The 18,983-nt window shown below is 52.0% G+C and overlaps 1 protein-coding gene across 2 annotated transcripts in view; it reads left to right on the forward strand.

The window, feature by feature from the left end:
• The first annotated feature begins 1,614 nt into the window (after nt 1-1,614).
• FBXO42 (F-box protein 42) overlaps nt 1,615-18,983 on the forward strand; it is a 56,201-nt gene continuing 38,832 nt past the window's right edge. The window contains exons 1-2 of one of the 2 annotated variants that reach the window (XM_054085849.1): nt 1,615-1,743; nt 16,687-16,953. In XM_054085849.1, the coding sequence (XP_053941824.1) occupies nt 16,704-16,953 (250 nt within the window). In that variant the 5' untranslated portion in view covers nt 1,615-1,743; nt 16,687-16,703. Of the gene's footprint in view, nt 1,744-12,321; nt 12,431-16,686; nt 16,954-18,983 lie in introns of those variants that run through there. The other variant, XM_054085848.1, reaches the window with a different exon arrangement.

The raw sequence follows: 18,983 nt of genomic DNA on the forward strand, positions 1-18,983 counted from the left end.
CATTTCTGCCCCAGTTCTCACCTCAATCTCCCCTCTTTCAGCTGAAAACCATTCCCCTCGTCCCATCCCTGCACTCCCTGAGCCCCCTCCCAGCTTTCCTGGAGCCCCTTTCAGCCCTGGAAGCGCCCAAGAATATCACTGCTGGGATGCTTACTAGGCTACGATCAAGCCGACGACGCTGGGTAGCTGGGTACGGGCTGCGTGGAAACATGGGGCCTGCTTCCCTCTGGAAAAAATCCAGAGGATGAGCAGGTACAGCCTGAGGCCACGGCACCCTTTCCTCCCGTTCTGTGAGCCGTGCATCGCTCCTGGGGGGATGCTGGCTCCTACCCCTCTGGAATACCACCATTCCATCCCATCTCCTCCACCTAAAGAGGTGGCCAGGCTACAGGAATGGGGACAGATCCCATCTCCTCCACCTAAAGAGGCGGCCAGGCTTCAGGAACGGGGACAGATCCCATCTCCTCCACCTAAAGAGGCGGCCAGGCTTCAGGAACGGGGACAGATCCCATCTCCTCCACCTAAAGATGCAGCCAGGCTTCAGGAACGGGGACAGATCCCATCTCCTCCACCTAAAGAGGCGGCCAGGCTTCAGGAACGGGGACAGATCCCATCTCCTCCACCTAAAGAGGCGGCCAGGCTTCAGGAACGGGGACAGATCCCATCTCCTCCACCTAAAGAGGCGGCCAGGCTTCAGGAACGGGGACAGATCCCATCTCCTCCACCTAAAGATGCAGCCAGGCTTCAGGAACGGGGACAGATCCCATCTCCTCCACCTAAAGAGGCGGCCAGGCTTCAGGAACGGGGACAGATCCCATCTCCTCCACCTAAAGAGGCGGCCAGGCTTCAGGAACGGGGACAGATCCCATCTCCTCCACCTAAAGAGGCGGCCAGGCTTCAGGAACGGGGACAGATCCCATCTCCTCCACCTAAAGATGCAGCCAGGCTACAGGAACGGGGACAGATCCCATCTCCTCCACCTAAAGATGCAGCCAGGCTACAGGAACGGGGACAGATCCCATCTCCTCCACCTAAAGAGGCGGCCAGGCTTCAGGAACGGGGACAGATCCCATCTCCTCCACCTAAAGATGCAGCCAGGCTTCAGGAACGGGGACAGATCCCATCTCCTCCACCTAAAGAGGCGGCCAGGCTTCAGGAACGGGGACAGATCCCATCTCCTCCACCTAAAGAGGCGGCCAGGCTACAGGAATGGGGACAGATCCCATCTCCTCCACCTGAAGAGGCGGCCAGGCTACAGGGAAACGGCAGGGACACCGTGGGGCTGTGCCAGCAGGGTCCCCTGACCCCAGCTGTGCCTGCACCAGGCAGTGGCTGAGGAGCCACAGCAGGGCCGAGGTGCGAAGAGGAGAGCGGCCAGGAAGGAGCAGGAGCCGCCCCGCCACCTTCTTTTTACATCCTACCTCCCCAACGTGGCAGACTAACCCCCGCGTGCCCTTCCCATCATGGCGGCGGGGCGGGTCTCATGCCCCTCCCAACATGGCGCCGTCCGCGTGCGAAGCACCGGCCTTTTGGTACTATGCGGGGGGGTGGGGGATATTGACCTCCCCACCATGGCGCGCTCACCACGTGACTTAGCGTCGCGGTCATGTGACGGGGCCGGCCCACGCACGCGCGGCGCATCGGCGGCGGCGGGGAGGGAAGATGGCGGCGCCGGTCACAGCCGCCCCCCGGGCGGAGCCGCGGGCAGGGTGCCCGCAGCCCTGAGGGCCCGGCCCGGCCCAGGTGAGCGGCACCGCGGGCTGGGTGCGGGAGGGGGGGTTGCACCCCGTTCCCGCCCCGCCTCCCTCAGCTCCTTCGGGGGGCCGGTGAGGGCAGAGCCCCCCCGCTGCAGGGCTGCGCGGCCCCGTGAGGAACTGGGCCTTTCCTTGCCCGTCCAGAGGCGTGGGGAGAGCGGCCCCGGGGTGGGCAGAGCCCCAGGTTCCCCCCCACACCTCCAGGCTTCCTCCCCACAACGCCCCCAAACCCCCAGATTTCTCCGTCGCCCCCCGATCCCCCAGGCTTCTCCGTCTCCCCCCCAACCCCCCAGGCTTCCCAAGTTGCCCTCCCCAAAACCCTCGGGCTTCCCCCCAAAGCCCCAGGCTTCCCCACTCCCCCAAACCCCCAGTCTTACCCCCCCCCCCGTCCCAGGTTCCCACCCCTCAAAACCTCCAGGGTTCATCCCCCTCCCCAAACCCCCTAGTTCTCCCCCCAAAACTCCTAAGCTTTCTCCCCACAGCCCTCTACTTCTTCTCACCCTTCCCTAGCTTTCTTCCACACAACCCCTCCCCAAAGCCCGTCAGATCTCTTTCCCACTTTTCCCACGCCTCTGGTTTTCCTTCTCTTGACCTCCACACCTCCTCACCCCAAATAAACAAAACCCCAGGTTCCCTGGCCCTCCAACCCCCCAGGTTTCCCTTTTGTCCCCAGGGCCCCACGGTGTCCTCCGTTTCCCCAAGGCCCCGGGATCCCACTTTCTCCTTCTCCCCAACACCCCAGGATCCCTCGTTTCCTCTAGCACCCCACGCTTCCCCTCCCTTAAAGCCCCAAGTTCCCTCCTTCCCTCCCCAAACCCTCAGGTTCCCCTTTTTCTCCTCCCCAAAGCCCCAGTTTCCCACCCCCCTGAAACCCTCAAGTTTCCCTTCCCCGCCATCCCTAGACCTCCAGGTTTCCCTCCCTTCTCCCTCAGTCCTCCGGTTCTTTCCCCCTTTCCCTCCCCAAACCCTCTGGTGTTGCTTCCAATTCTTCCCAAGCCCCCAGGGTTCCCCCTTTCTCTCCCCAACACCCCTCAGGGTTTCTTCCAATCCTTCCCAACCCCCCAGGTCATCATCCTCACTTTCTCAGCCCCTCAGGTTCTCTCCCTGTCCCCAAACACCCACAATTCCTCCCAAACCCCCTGTCAGTGCTGGAAGCACGGGCACCGTGGCTCTCCCATCTCCTGTGTGAGAACAAAGGTGAGGCTCGCTTTCCAGTTTTCCTCTGAATATCTGTGCACATCCACATCTTGGCTCCGGTCCGCACCCTGTGTGCCGCTCACTGTGTCCCTGTATTTGTTTTGGTCGCAAAAGCGCTGTATTGAATCGGCAGCGGCGGCTAGTGTGGCGTTTATTAGACCAGCGGGGCTCAGGGAGAGGGTTACTCCCTATTGTCTTCACTGGTAATCCTGTGTCAGTGCTCTGATAGTGGCTTTATTTATTGTTATTTTGTGTCCTGGCAGGGCTGGGTTGAGCAGGCTCTGCAGGGGCTCGCTCAGGAAGATTATTTCACGCTGCCCAAACCTCTCCAGGGCAAAGCATACGGCTTTGGGTGTTCAGATAAGGCAGGGAATTTCTTAGGAGACACAAGAGCCGGAACACAGCCTTGGTATTTTGCTCTTTAATAACCTAAATTCTAATTAATGCTCGGCAGAAGAACAAAAGAGAAGTCGTGCGAGCTGAAACGCATGCCTGCGGTACAGGGGACCGGTTCATTACGTGGGGTCTGTGTTCTGGATGTGAGATAACCCGGCTGATTGCTGGGGATGTTGTTTGTATTAAAATGGCTTTAATTAGCGCTGATGAGGCTGCTCCGCTGCCCATCAGCAGCTGGAAGCCTTCCCCTGTCCTAAAGGGGACATGAATTAAAATAGATGCCGTTTGCGCCGCCGCTGACCTGGATTTGTAACCTGGTTGTAGTGATGCCTTTACCCACCCTGCCCTTCAGGAGCCGCCTCCTGCTGCTGCGGAATCAATCGCTGCCTCGTGGGCTGCCTCGTGCCGCCCTGAGTCACAGGCGATGCTGCAATGTCCTGCGAACTGCTTGGTATCGCAGGGGCCACAGCCGAGCTGGGCGGTAATTCAGGAGTTGAGGGGCTTGCTGTTATTCCCTTGTTTCCCAATGTTCCCACCACCTTTCTCCTTCCTTTTCCTTCAGAGAAAGGCCAAATGGCTTTCCCTCAGGTTCGAAGGCTTTCCTTTATGTTGGAATCGGGAAGGAGAGCAGGATTCCGGGCTGATTCCAAGGCTGACTGGTGCCTGTGCTGGAGGAGGAGGAATCGCAGTGGTGACTGCGCCAGGTTCTGTCCTGTTCACTGGGGTTTTTGTGCCTGCGTGCTGCTAGCAGTGTAGGACTGCATCCAGCAGTGCTTTGTGCTCAGTGAAGGATTTTTCATGCTGCCCTACCCTGGCTATTAGTTTTCCCACTGCATTTCCTGGGTGTTTTTTTGGTCTTCCCGGGTGGTTTTGGGGTCTTCCCGGTGCATTTCCTGGTGTGTTTTGGGTTTTGCTGCCACGTTTCCTGGTGGTTTCACCAAGGGCTGGCTTTGCTCAAGCCACATTTTTTTTGCACGGTGGCAACTGAAGTGCTGGACTCTTTCTTAAAGGCAGGATTTAGATTTCTAATAGGAGCTTGCTACATTCTTTTGTCTCTGGGACTCAAATCCTCTGTGTTTGGCTGTCGGAGAAGCCCAGGAAGAAATCTCTCCTACAGAACAAATGTTGTTGCTGCTGTGGTTGGTATAAATGTCGGGATGGTTTATTGCTGGTGTTGAACGTGTTTTCTTTGGTTTGAAGACTTCAAGCCACTGGTGCCGGTAGCTGCTGCATCGAGCACCTTGCAGGGGGGCTGTGATTCCCAAGGAGAGTGGGGATGCTCTCCTTAATCTAGAAAATTGAATATATATAATCCTTGTTTAACAGAAGGAATGACCCTGACTGTGTAATGGGGATTCTCTGCATTTCCAGCACGTGGCTGGTTTGTAAAGGTCCATTCTGAGCTTCGAGGAGGCGTTGGGTCTGGGAGCAGCCTGCTTCTATTCCAGCCGCTTCCACAGGATGTGCTGGAAAAGGCTTCCCGCTTTCTGTGTAAACAGAGCTGCGCTCTGTGGGAAGTTCTTCCCTGTGTGTTTGGTCGTGGCAGGCTTTCTTGTAAAACATGGATTCAGGCTTTGACTGAACAGATTGGTAAGGTTGAACACAAATGAGCTTCCAGCCCTTGGCTTTTGCAATGCAGCATCACGCAGGGGTGGCTGCAAGCGCTTGTGAAAGGGCTCGGAGCCAGAGGTTTGGTCCAAATCCAGGTAAAAGCCTGGAAAAGAGGTTTCTGGCTCTTCCTGCGGGCAGGAGCTCCTTTTGGAGTGCATTTTCTGAGCCATCTGCAGTGGGCAGCGTCCCCAAGAGCTGCACCAGGGTGTCTGGGCTACACTGCATTAGCAGCTCATGCGGCTTTGTGATGTAGTTTAGCAATTCAGGTCAAAATCCCTTTGGAACTCACTCATGTCTTAGATTAAAGGAGAGCAGGGTGACACATCCGCATCAAAAACTGTGGCTTACGTTAAGCAAGATGCAGCAAATGTGGATTTTGCCTCCAGGAGCTGCAGATGTTCTCCTGGAGTTTGGGATAATTCACATCGGACTGTGCTGTGGAATGTATTCGCTTCTCAAGTTGTCAGATATTTCTTTTCACCAGCTGAATATCTACTGAAACATCTGGAAGTTTGGAAGGTGCTTTTTCTGGCTAGTTTAGGCTGCAGTGATTTGCCACCCAGACCTGATGTCTACCTTCCTGTGTTTCAGACTCATTTTGGAGCTCGTCTGGCTTGTTTTGTTCTGCACTTGGGCAAATTTTGTAATAACGTGGAATTTGGAAGGCTTAAGGGAGGGCAGTTGTCTGGGGCTTCTCAAGTGGCTGGAGAAGGCTCTGGGGAGACCTTAGAGAAGCATCTGGTACTGAAAGGGGCTCCAGGAAAAATGGGAAGGAGCTGTTGATCAGGGAGTGCAGGGAGAGGATGAGGGGGGATGGTTTTGAGCTGCAAGAGGGAAGACTGAGGTGAGAACTGGGACAGAAATGTTTTGCTGTGAGGGTGGGGAGGCCCTGGCCCAGGGTGCCCAGAGCAGTGGTGGCTGCCCCATCCCTGGAGGGGTTCAGGTTGGGTGGGGCTTGGAGCCCCTGATCCAGTGGGAGGCGTCCCCTGGATGGGCTTTGAGGTCTCTTCCAACCCAAACCATTCCACGTTTCTCACTGCATTTCCTTCCTCATTAACTGTGGAATTAAAAAAGAAAACCCCGAAACCTATAAAAAGGAAGGCAGACTCTCCAAGTGTGTGGAAACAGCAGCAAATCCCCATCCAGCCTGTCGGGTGGGCCAGACTAGCTCTGGCGAAATCCGTTTGAAACAGAATTGCTGGGGCTGCTGGGTTGTGTTTTCCTGCAGGTGGCTGAGCCGACTTTGCTGTGCTGGGGCTGCTTGCAATGCCTCACGCCGTGGTGCCCGGGTCTTCATCAGGGTGTCAGCCCCATTTCTTGGTCCTCTGAAGCTGTGGTGTGGACATGGAGCTGTCCTTCCTGTTCTGTAGTAATAAGATTGCAGTGGCCCCCACCCTCTGGGCTGTTTTGCGCTCTCATATCACCAAAGAGGAAAGTATCCTTCCCATTGATTTCACCTCCTGAAAGACTTAACGGAATCATGTGCTGCTGGCTTTGGAGGACACCGCTGTTAGCTGGGAGCTGGGTGGAATTTCTCCCCAAGATGTTGGTTTATAGGAGAAATGTGTTCAGCAGAGGCTGTAGCACCAGAACAGCTCTCCCAGTGCTTGCTGCCCACACCGTATTGACAGGGAATGCGAGCAATGCTGTCTAGACTGCCAGTCCCCACCTAACGCTGTCTTTGTGGGATTCTGCGCTCTGAGAAGTCACGCTGCCTCAAAGTTGGTCCCACCTTGAAGCTGCTGTTTACCTCTGCTGGGGTCAAGCGATGCCCTTGGATTGCAGTCTCATCCCGTGCTCTTGGCCCCTTGGGTGCTGTTCTCCTCTCCCCCGCAGTGCCCAGTGCCACGAAGGGCTGTGGAGCCTCATGCAGGGACTGGTGGGTGTTTGCCCTCCTGAGATGTTCTCTTCTGCTAAAACCCCTGTGATGCATCCAGCCACATTCTGATGCTTAAGCCCGTTTGTGGGTATCGAGTGCTTTGGCTCTGTGCTTGCTTTTCTTAAATCCTGCTTTCCCTTCACCCTCTCTGTTTTTGTTAGCGCATCTCCATCTCCAGCTCACCCATCAGAAATGAAACAGCACTCCTGGCGCTATCTGAGTGTTCATCTTCACCCAGGAGAGGCAGTGCCTGGTTTCTTCAGCACAGGTCAGGGAGACAGAAACCTCTGGCATTGTAATCCCAGCGCTGTCGAGGGCTAGCTTGACCTCAGCTCCGCGGTGCTTTTGTTTCCTTACCTATAAAATGGGGTTAATTACCGCTGCGGCACTGATGAGCCAGCCGATGCTGCTGTAAGGATGCTGGGCTGTTGTAACGTGTGAAGGCGTTTAAGGTTGCGCTGGGCAGGTACGTGCGGCGTGGCCAGAGGGTTTTCTGGCCAAGCAGATCCATGTTGGTATAAACTCCTTTTTTTTTCCCACCATGAAGACAGAGAAAATATTTTCTGTATCGTTGCAATTGCTGTTTAGCAAACAGACTTGCCTTTACATTCCCTTTGGTGCGATCCAGCCCTGCTCCTGGGTAGTATTTGTGAGATGGTTAACTCCGTGGTTGGCAGCTTCCATCAAAGGCTTCGCAGCGGGAATTACACAAACCTCTTTGGAGGTGGCATATGAATTAGTTTGATGCAATCGGGCGAGTGGACATGGCAAAACCAGGTTTTTATTGTGTTAGGCAAACACTGCACGTCACAGCCAAGCAGCTCATCTGCTGGGAGTTGAGATGGAGAAGAGAGCATTGTCTGCAGTGCTCGTATGCTGATAATGTCTGCATCGAGATGGGATTAGATATCGTGGCGCCCTGCTTGCTAACAAAGATGAAAACATTGCCTCACGCCCTGCTGCGCAGTCAGCACCGGGGCTGAAAGCTGCGGAGATCGATTTAAATTAAACCTTGGCTACCGAGCCTGCACAAACACACGGCTTTTTCCAGAGCATCCTTCTTTTTCTGGCCTGAAAGCCAGTACCCTTGAGCTCGTCTTCGTTTCAGACGAAAATCTTTGGGTTGCTTATGCAGTAGATGTCTTAGCCAGTGGAGAAGTGTTGTGGTTTGTGGATCTGGACTGCGAAATAACTTTGCTCCACTACAAACGTTCAGTTCTCCCCTCTGCTCCTCCTTCATGTGTGCGTGCCGAGCCAAAGACCCCGTCACAGGGGGGAAGCAGAGGCTCAAACAGGCACTTGCATGGCAGATTCTCCCGCTAGTAAAACCTTACCCTGACCCAAGCCTTTGATTAACTTTGTTTTCCTGTTCCCACAGCCAAACATTAAGCCTGAATTTTGCAGCGGTGTCAGAAACTGAAATCTTGACCATTTGTCGTGTTGCTTAAAGCAATGAGAGATTTGTTACTGTGCAGGTGGGGAGGCCCTGGCCCAGGCTGCCCAGAGCAGTGGTGGCTGCCCCATCCCTGGAGGGGTTCCAGGCCAGGTTGGATGGGGCTTGAAGCCCCTGAGCCAGTGGGGAGGTGTCCCTGCCCATGGCAGGGGGTGGGAATGGATGGGCTTTGAGGTCCCTTCTGACCCAAACCATTCCGTGATTCTCTGATGATCGAGCGGGAGTTCTCACTGATGAATCAGCACAGGCAGGTTTGGGTAGGTAGGGAAAATCACATCCAGGCAGCTCCTGTCAAACTGTTTATCCTCAGAGTGTGTTACAACAGGAGAAGCATCAGCGCATTTTCCTGTAAAACCCTCTGTTTTCAAGTCTCAAAGCCTCTTATTTGCTCGTTCAGGGATCGTTCCCGTGTTCTGGCTAGCAGGCAGCTTCCTCTTCATTTTGTAATGAATCGTGATGATTTGTTTTGCTAGAAATTAGGCGAGAATAATTTTAATTAAGGGTTTGCTGGGAGCCAGTAGAGGGAGCGTGTGAGCCTGGAATCCTGCTGATTTCCAGCCCTTTGGAATTCGGGGTGATTCCAGGAGAGAGGATGGATTGTAAGAGCAAACCGAGGTGCAGACCCAGCCGATTGTTGCACCTGCACAGAGCAATTTTCACAATGCACCAGATTGGGATCTAAGGTCCTCGCATGACCCTTTCTGCCTCCGGAAAAGCCCGACTGGGGCTGATATCCAGACTAATTCCAATACGATTGGAGTGATGTAGCATTGTTTAGTGATTACAGAGATTTTGGAGCTGGAGGCATTCATGTGGAGGCTTGAGTGTTTATCAGGGGACCCCGAAAAGCACTGTGCTCCGTGGGTAAATGCCTGGCCCTCCCTGATCGGCTTTTTATCCTAATGATAAATGTATTTAACACCCAGTGTGATCAGCCTGGAGGCTCATTGGCCAACAGCACATGTGTGAGCTCAAGCGATACCTAAAGCAGTGATGAAACGGCTTATGCTGTGCCAGGTTGGACAGCTTACGTGTTTAAAGTGTAATAAGGCTGTCAAAAGGAACTCAAAAGTCTTCCGATTCCCTTTGTTAAGGATGCATTTGGAGGGGTTTGTTGGATGTTGGAGATCTCAGCTTGTTTATGAGTGTTCTGCAGGGATGAGCGGAGATGGAACCATAGAACCATGGAATGGTTTGGTTTGGAAGGGACCTCAAAGCCCATCCAGTTCCATCCCCTGCCATGGGCAGGGACAGGCTTGGAGCCTCATCCATCCTGGCCTTGCATCCCTCCAGGGATTGGGCAACCTGGGCCCGGACCTCTCCATCCTCACAGCAAAACATTTCTCCCTAAGATCTCATCTCAATCTCCCCTCTCTCAGCTCAAAACCATTCCCCTCGTCCCATCCCTGCCCTCCCTGATCCAGAGCCCCTCCCCAGCTTTCCTGGAGCCCCTTTCAACGCTGGAAGCTGCTCTAAGGTCTCTTCTGAACCTTCTCTACTCCAGGCTGAGCCATCCCAATCTTATTTACACCAAAATCTCAGTATTGCAGAAAATATGGCTGGAAGGAATCAAAGTTACCCAGTATCAGGAATAAATCAAGCTGTTATAAGCTTCCAGCTTAAAACCATTACAGATTCAGTGCTTTTTCTTTTTGGTCTGGCTCTGGATTTGTTAATATTTCCTGTAGCTCATTGTCCAGTTCCGAGGTTTTGTTCTGTTTATTCCATCAGCAAATTCCAGTGGCAGATTTCACTGCATGCACCTGAAGTGTGGTGTCATTAAATTCCACTGTTTCCCTTTGTTCTCACAAACCGTACACGTGAGAAGTACCTAAAACACGTGCTGCCTAGGTCTGTGTTCCTATAATAAATCCAGAATAAACCTCATTTCTCATTCCGAGTGCTTTAATTTTGTAGGAAGATGGATCGGGCAGAATTCATTTTTGGGCTAATGTGCAGTAAATTTTACTGTTTAATTTTGTATTGCTACATTGGTTTTTTTTCCTGAAAGCGTAGAATCGAAACAAGCTGAAATCTGTAGTGGCCGAGGGTTGGCTCAATGTTGTCCAGGTGGGAGGGATTACTGGTAACTCTAGACCTTTTTATGACACAAATATCAATTAAAATTCAGTTGTGATCACATTGTTCTGTTACCATGGGGTGCAGGTTAAATGGCACTGTAAAACAAAAGTCAGGGAATTTGCAGTTTGGCTCTGGAGTCTCTATAAAAACGCTACTTTAACAGGGAAAACCGGCAGGGAGGTAGTGCCGAAAGCTTGGTATATTTGAATTTTCACTTGCAGGTGGAATTTAGGAACCCTGTGTTTTCGTGGCTGAAGCTGGGACTTATATGGAAGAAAAAAAACAATTTCCTGTTGGCAGGCAGCTAAAGGGAAAAGCTGAGCTTCCCGGTGCTCATAACTGCCTGGTTTGCCGGGATAAGGAGAGAAACGTGGTGCAGGTGTCCCTGAGGCCTTGCTCCTTCGCCTGGACACGGTTCTCGATGGTGGCACAGACAGGATATTGCTCAGCGCTCTGTTCCCAAAGCCTTTGTTCTCTTTTTATTGCCTAGAATCTTCTTCTTTCCTATTGTGGAACTTGTCTAGCAGTTGGTTTTCCATTGGGTCGGCTCCAGCTGGTGCCAGTGGTGATTGTAGAATCATGGGATGGTTTAGGTTGGAAGGGACCTCAAAGCCCATCCAGTTCTACCCAGGACCCCTCCCACTGGATCAGGGGCTCCGAGCCCCATCCAACCTGGCCTGGAACCCCTCCAGGGATGGGGCAGCCACCACTGCTCTGGGCAACCTGAGCCAGGGCCTCACTGGAATATTGGAACATGTGAAGCCCTGGCAGAGGCTGCCCAGGGAGGTGGTGGAGTCTCCATCCCTGGAGGGGTTCAAAAACCATGTGGTGGTGGCGGCACTTGGGGACACAGTTTAGCAGGTATGGTGGGGTTGGGCTGATGGTTGGACTGGATGAGCTTAGAGGGCTTTTCCAACCTCAGTGATTCTATGACTCTTATGATTTAATGGTGTTTACCCCTGTCCCAAGGCTCCCACAGACCTTTCATATCATAGAATCATAGAATTGTTTGTTTGGAGAAGACCTTGGAGGTTGAATCCAACCGTCCCTGTCCACCACTGAACCATCCCTGAGCACCTCATCTGTACAACTTTCAAATCCCTCCAGGAGCAGGGGCTCCCCCACCTCCCTGGACAGCCTCTGCGGGGCCTTTTCCTCCCAGGGTTCTTTCTTTCACCAAACATTTTGCTTCTGCCAAGAAACCGGTGCTTTATTTTCCCTCTTACATCGCTGGACGAGGGCTCAGGGCCTCTGCAGGGCAACTGGCACAGCAAATGCCAAACTGGACTTTGGGAAGGTGCCACCCAAGTCCTTGATGGCACAGCTGCATGGAACAAGCGAGAATATAGGGGAAAACAATCCTTTGCAATGCAGGTGGGAATGTTATTCAAGGAAGGCAGCCCAAGACTTAGTATTAAATGTGTTTGTGTGATGGAAGAGGCTTTTGTTTAAGCGGGGTGAGAGATGAGCCTAAGAGGTCTATGTGTCTTCATAATCGCTCCCCCGCTGTGCTGGAATAAGCAGTTGCAAAGGAGGAGGAAGACTCTGGGTTCGAGACAGTTGCTGTCTTCCACCCCTAAATTAACGCCATCGCTTCTGATTGCTGAGTGCAATTAACTGTTCCGTGCTGCACATCCTTTTCCCCTTCCATCCGGAGCAGCCGGCCAGAGCCAGGCCCATTCACACCCTTTTATTCCTTATTTTTTCCCCTGTGAGAACTCAACTTGTCTGATGATGTTTGGAGAGAGAGTTGTGTGTGGCATGTGAAAATGAGCATTCCCTTATGACTAACGCGCTCTGACTCAGCCCTGTTACTCGGCTTCTTGTTTTCATTCAGCAACTTTCCCTCGGAGGCTTTTTTTTTTCCCTTTAAAATCTGTTGACTCTTAAAAAAAAAAAAAAAAACCAAAAAGCAGCCAGGTCAAAACCCCTGTGGGTTCAAGCGCTTCTCAAACCGGCTGCGAGCCGCGCAGAGGAGGAGGCAGCTGGGGATGGGAAGCACCAGTGCCACCCACGCCTGCAAACTGGGGTCCATGGGACCAGGAGAGGTGCCTGCAGGTAGGGAAACCTCGGCTCGAGAGGGGATTTGGCTGTTGGGCTCCCTGAGGTGGCCACTGGGCTTCCAGAAGGGCTTAAAGCCCTGCAGGGTTTGGTTATTTATCTGCATTTAATATTTTTCATCCGTTTGTTCTGCTGCAGCGGATCATTTACTTCAGCAAAATAAATAACAGGTTCTGAAATCATTTTGGGAGGGGAGAGAGGGAGAATTGAAATGCTCTGAAAGGAGGAAAGGAGTTGATAAAGTGTTTTGCCAACTGGCAGAGTTGCAGGTTTTGGGAAGGGCCAGGCAAATTTTATCGGCACTGGTACAGCTCTTTTAGATTGCCCTTCGAGCGTGTCTTTATGTGTTCTTTTCAGCTGCGATTCCCTCTCAGTGCAGCTTTAGGGTGATTTCTAAACCACACAAAGTGTTTCTGCTGCCGGAGTAGGGATGTAATTGAGAGCAGGAGGGGCTGTAGGGTGCAAAATAAAAGGTGTTGCTTTGAGGGAGTCATGTTGGGCTTCACAGCGATAGATCCAAGCAGGAAGGGACTGCTGGATCCATCCTGGCGAGTTAATTGAATTGCATGCCCTTTTGGATGAGACACAACTGCTTAAATCCCATCACTGCGGCTTTTTAAGTGCTCGGGGATTAATTTTAGCCTGTGTACAAACTGAAGCCTGTCTCAGTGCAAGCAGAAAGCACCCAGAGAGCTAGGATGAGTGAGAAACACCTACTACGTCCCCCCTAAATGCAAACGGGACAGAAACACTGTTCTGCTCGTCAGATAATGAGTAAAAATGCTGCCATGGGATTTTTTTCTTGTGGATCTACTGAGTAATTGGTGACGAGAGCTGGCTGGGATGCTTTAGCACTCTCGTGCTGACTGCCTGGGTTTCTTTTTCCTATTTCAATGCTGGAGCAGGGTTATAGGACAGGGCTTTCTCTGCTTTGCCACCCAGGGGTGGTAATTCCGTGCCGTAAGAGCAGAACTTGCATCCGCAGCAGGTCGAGTTTGCAGGGTTATCTTGACAACAACTTCCTTTTCGGGACTCGAGTTGATTGCCAGTCTTGTTTCCCTTGAGAAAAATAACGTAGTGTGGGCGTGAAAACTTGGAAGGGGGTTATTTCTTATGGTGAAATGTTTAGAAAACAAGGATCCAGCAGAATGGATGCAGTTGAATATTTATAATGTTATCAGACAAAACTCAGTGCAGCTTCTCCATCCCCAAATCTGCTCTTGGGAGGCATCAAGGGGTTTCCCTGCTCTTTCTGCCTTTTAAAAATGGGTTTTAAAGACACTTTATCCTAGAATCACTTGGTTGGAAAAGATCTTTGAGATTGTAGGGTCCAACCATCCCTGAGCACCTCATCCACCGTCTTTTAAACCCCACTAGGGATAGGGACTCCACCACTGCCCTGGGCAGCTGTTCCAGTGCCTGAGAACCCTTTTGGTGAAGGAATTTTTCGTGATGTCTAATCTGAACTTGCCCCTTTTCTGACCCCTGAGCTGGTTTGCACCTGTGATTAAGTTCCCGTGTTGTGTTGTTGTTTCGGAGGATTGAAACTGGGATTGTATAGCTGGAAAGAGCCGTGGCTAGCCAGGCGCGCGTTCCTGCCCTTCTCAGCTGTCTTCTTCCGGCAGGTTTTGGGTGGCATTTAAAGGATAAATCAAAGCTTTTGGGGAAACACACAACTTTTGCTTCCAGACCTTCCTAGCACTGCAGATGTGGTGTGTGAGCCTGTCGAGCCGTGGCATATGTTGGCGCTGTCACCCGCCGGTGCCCTGTTGGGCTCGCTCTGGCTGGGAGCGTGTTCTGTTTGATTTCCTGGCATGTTTTTAGGGAGTGAAGTGCCGGGATAGATGCGCTGCTCCCTGTTTGCCCAAGCCCTCAGATATGAACTGACCCTCATTCTTCCAACCTCCCCGCCTCAAGCAAAACCGCATCCCGAGGCCAGAGGACCGGGAGCTTTTGGCTTCCTGCCGTGCTGTGTCAGGATGGGAATCAGCACATGCGCTTCACGACGAGAGAGGCTTTTGCTTGGAAAAAACCCAACTCTCTGTTTTGAAATGATTTTTTTTTTCTAAGTGCAGCTCTGTTTTTTTTTTTTTCTAGTTTTCCATTCCTTAATCTTTGGGAATTTGTGTTATCTGCTGCGTAATGCAATTTGCTGGCTTTGTGTCAAAGCGTTTGGGTTTCAGCCTTCCTCTGTCATAACATTGACTCCAAGAAGGATTTCTGACATGGGAAAACGTGCCAAGCATCTGTTAGGATGATAACTGTGAGTTCAGTTTTGACGTGGTTTCTCCCAGAGATTGACAGCCCCTAGGATTTTCCGATGCTGCTTCCTCAGGGAACCTGACAGAAGCAGAGAGTAATGCTGTCAAATATAATTTTTCTGAGCATGAATCAGTTGTCATGGCAAGCTTTTCTGCTCCTCGTCTCCACTGTCTGCTATTCCCATGGCTCTTTGGCTCAGTGTATGCTGGGATGGGAAAATCCTGTGTTTAGCTGGGGAAGAGGATAGAGTTTGCATTGCTGGAACCTTATAAGAGCTTGGTTTATTCCTGATACTCGGTAACTTAAATTCCTTCCAGAGATATTTTCTGCAATACTGAAAGTTTGGTACAAATGAGGTTCGGGTTGTTCATCCTGGGGAAGAGAAAGCTTTGGGGAGAGCTCAGAACAGCTTCCAGTACGGAAAGGGGCTCCAGGAAAGCTGGGAGGAGCTCTGGATCAGGGAGTGCAGGGACAGGATGAGGGGGAAGGTTTTCAGCTGAAAGAGGGGAGATTGAGATGAGATCTTGGGGAGAAATGTTTTGCTGTGAGGGTGGGGAGGCCCTGGCCCAGGTTGCCCAGAGCAGTGGTGGCTGCCCCATCCCTGGAGGGGTTCCAGGCTGGCTTGGATGGGGCTTGGAGCCCCTGATCCAGTGGGAGGTGTCCCTGCCTGTGACTGAGGTGGGACTGGATGGGCTCCGAGACTCCTTCCAACCCAATCCACTCCATGGCTCTATGATGAGATGCTATATTTTATGACCAGCATGGTGCAAAGTACTTGTATTTAATCATGTTGCCCAAAAAGTCACCTTGAGGAGCAGGTTTGCTTCCTGGGCTCCCTCCAGGTGGGATTTGTCCTGTGGGCTCTGTTGATCTGTATCCCATTGTCTGGTGGATTGGGGTGCTGATGATGCCTGGGCAACTTGTGCCTTGGGGAGCTGGGAGTGATGCAAGAGCTGAGAGCTCACCCTGTTTTGGGTCCTTCATCACAATGTGGTGTGCTGTGAAAAGATAAAAAGGGAGTTTGTGATTGCAGTTTCTGGAGAAGAAAGCCCCTGTATCGCCCTCATGGGCTGTCACTTTGGTCTGTGCTATCAATGCATGTGCGGTCACGGAGCAGTTGCATCCCTTAGTCTTCACCCAGTGGTGCTGCAAGGGAAAACTGTTGGTGCTGTCCACAAAACAGGTTGGCTGCTTCCTAAGGAATCGGGTCCAGGGATTTGTTTTGCCGTGGCAGGCTTGGATTTAGCTGCAGACCACGCCAACCGACTGGATCCGACGCAGCTGCTTGTTACCATAGATTTATTTCCCAATGTATTTCTGTCATCGGTTCATTACCTTATACTTAAGATGTTCTGAACAGCTGGAGATGCAAGATTTGATATTCTAGCCTTTCACTGGCAGTAAATCCTGGGAGAGTTTCTCTTTCCTCACCTACTGTCAGTGAGCGACTGCTTGCGAGCACTTAATAAAAGAAGGAAAGGGGTGTTAAGGGAGAACGGGACACGGATTCTTTTCTCCCTGTGCTGCTGAGGCGCTGCTGGGGTAAAGCACGCTCACTGGCAAAACTGGTTTCGCAGGGGAAGAAGGGCTGCAAAGCTGTTGCTTCAATCCTGCCTCGCCTCGAGTTCGGTGGGATCCCATTCCCAAGCCCTTTTCCCAGCCCTGCAAACCAGCCGAGGCCTCCAGCGTGGCAGCGTGATGCTGTCTCGTGCCCAGCAAGTGAGCAGGGCTGGAGAGGTTGCAGCTCCATCTGTGGGTTTGCTTTTGTCTCTCTGAGTCCATCTGCTGCGATGGTGGGGCAGATGAAGGAGCCTGGGAAAGCACTGTGCCGATGGAGGATGGATTGTTCCTAGACCACTTTCCACCTGCTCCAAAACTCTGCAGAAACCGTGTCCTCGGCTTGGTAGAGCTCGGGGACCCTGGTGTAGGTGTGTTTCTGATGCTGTTAATTTGCTTTGTGACCTTACTGTTGCCTTTTCCCTCTCATTAAGGTCTGAAGTGGAATGCCATGGCCAGTTCCTCAGACAGTGAAGATGATGGTTTCATGGCTGTGGATCCAGAAGACGCTGTGGTTGAAGGGACGATGGAGCAAGATGACGAGCCGCACGCTGAGCTGGAGGTCGAGGAGACCAGGCACAACAGATCGATGTTGGAGCTCCCAGAAGAGGTTTTGGAATATATCCTCTCCTTCCTCTCACCGTATCAGGAGCACAAAACCGCTGCCCTTGTCTGCAAACAGTGGTATCGACTCATCAAAGGTACAACAGGCTCTAGCAAGAGGGTGTTTATTTAATTGTGGGCACACAGATTCATATCCCAGCTGCTTTTTGCTTTGCTTCAGCCTCACCTGTTGTTTTCCCTCTTTGACTCAAAAATTTGACTTCTACAAAATGCCAAAAAATAGCTACGGCCACCAGGTCGTTTGCTTTGCTGAATAATGGCACAGAATTGAGTCCCTCGGCCTCTTTTGTACTTCAAAAGAGTGAAACCCCAAAGAAGAACCACTTGGTTGTGCTGCATTTGGATGCTCCGTATGCACTGCTGGCGTGCGGCGCTGTTGGCCCTGCGTTCGGGCTCCCTCTCCACCGCACAGCAGACCCAGTTACCAGCATCCCGTGTCTAATGTGGCTGTAATTGTGCTTCGTTTGTGTCTTGCTCAGTAATTAGTGTTCCCGAAGCCTAAGCTTTTGGCCGGAAACAAACTGTCTGGTTGTTATAGCTCTGCTGAAGATAAGCAGGATATAAAATCTACATTAATGTAGATCTACATATTCAGACTTCCTGAAAGAGTAGCCTTGAGGCACAGGTCCTTCGCTTTGCCTCCGCACAGTGTTAATTCTGAAGCCTTATGGGAATATTTTAATGCTAGCTGGGATGATATGACAGTAAGTAGGCGAAGTTTGGAGAAGAATACAAGCAAAGCCCTCGGCTTTGGTGTTTTTTCAGTACATTGGATGATATCTGTGATGTTTTGGTTGGGGACGCATGTTTAGATTGCAAGCTTCTTCATTAAAAACCAAACAGTTGAAGAGACCACAGTTAAATCTGTAGGCGATGAGGCACACTGCTGCACCAGGGTAGCTCGTTCCTTCTGGAGAAGGCAGAGCAGGCGTCAGGTGAGAAACGCCTTTGGCAGTGTGTGGGGTGATGCCTAATTTGTGGAGTTCTCTGCACGTGTGAAAGCGTTCCTTGGATTCCAGGCGTTTCCTGCCTTGCACAGGTTTTAAGAGTTGGAGTTGTTGAGCCTGGAGAAGAGAAGGCTGCGGGGGAGCCCTTAGAGCAGCTTTCAGCCCTGAAAGGGGCTCCAGGAGAGCTGGAGAGGGGCTTTGGATCAGGGGGAACAGGGATAGGATGAGGGGAACGGTTTTCAGCTGGAAGAGGGGAGATTGAGATGAGATCTTGGGGAGAAATGTTTTGCTGTGAGGGTGGGGAGGCCCTGGCCCAGGTTGCTCAGAGCAGTGGTGGCTGCCCCATCCCTGGAGGGGTTCAAGGCCAGGTTGGATGGGGCTTGGAGCCCCTGAGCCAGTGGGAGGTGTCCCTGCCCATGGCAGGGAGTGGGACTGGGTGGGCATTGAGGTCCCTTCCAACCCAAACCATTCCCTGATTCCATGATATAAAGACCAGATCTTTGCCAGGAGAGGAATGCGAGGTGAAGCCCTGTGGGGTCTGCGCATCCTCCCTGTCTGTGTTTTATCATCTGCAGCCAAGCACAATCCCTCACTTTGCTACCATCTTCCCCACGATGTCCTGGGAAAGCAAGAGAGCTCGAAAGACCCCGCTCCCTCCTTGATGCAGGGTGTTTTCCAGCTGCTGGGCTGCAATATCCTGCTCTGATATCAGACCTGTGGTTCTGCTTTTCCTGTTTGCAGCAGGGTCACCATGCAGCCGGCCCTGCGTCCACCTTTCCACCGAAGGGATAGAACTCCCTGGTGGGTTTGCCTCCATGCAGTGACACTGCATTCACTTTCACTGGGAGGATGGAAAAGCTTCTCTTTTTTTTTTTTTCTCAAGATTTCAGGATAAAAACAGGCTTGAGGGCAAAACTCCTTCATTAGCTGCTCTTTTGTCCATGTTCACAGCATGAAGACATGGGCACATCAGAGCAGCTCATCTTCCCCGTGTCTTTAGCCTGAAAATGAGTAGAGAAGCTTGCAATTTGCACTTAAAATATCTCAGGTAGCTGTAACTGGCACAGTAAGTGCAAAAAACCTCTCCTACCTCCATTCCTCTTGTCTCTCTTCTTCCCCCAGGTCCCTTCTGTGCTTTGAGTGGGAGCTGCTAGAATTTG

This window comes from Cuculus canorus, chromosome 21 (genome assembly GCF_017976375.1).
Source record: "Cuculus canorus isolate bCucCan1 chromosome 21, bCucCan1.pri, whole genome shotgun sequence".
NCBI lineage: Eukaryota > Metazoa > Chordata > Aves > Cuculiformes > Cuculidae > Cuculus > Cuculus canorus.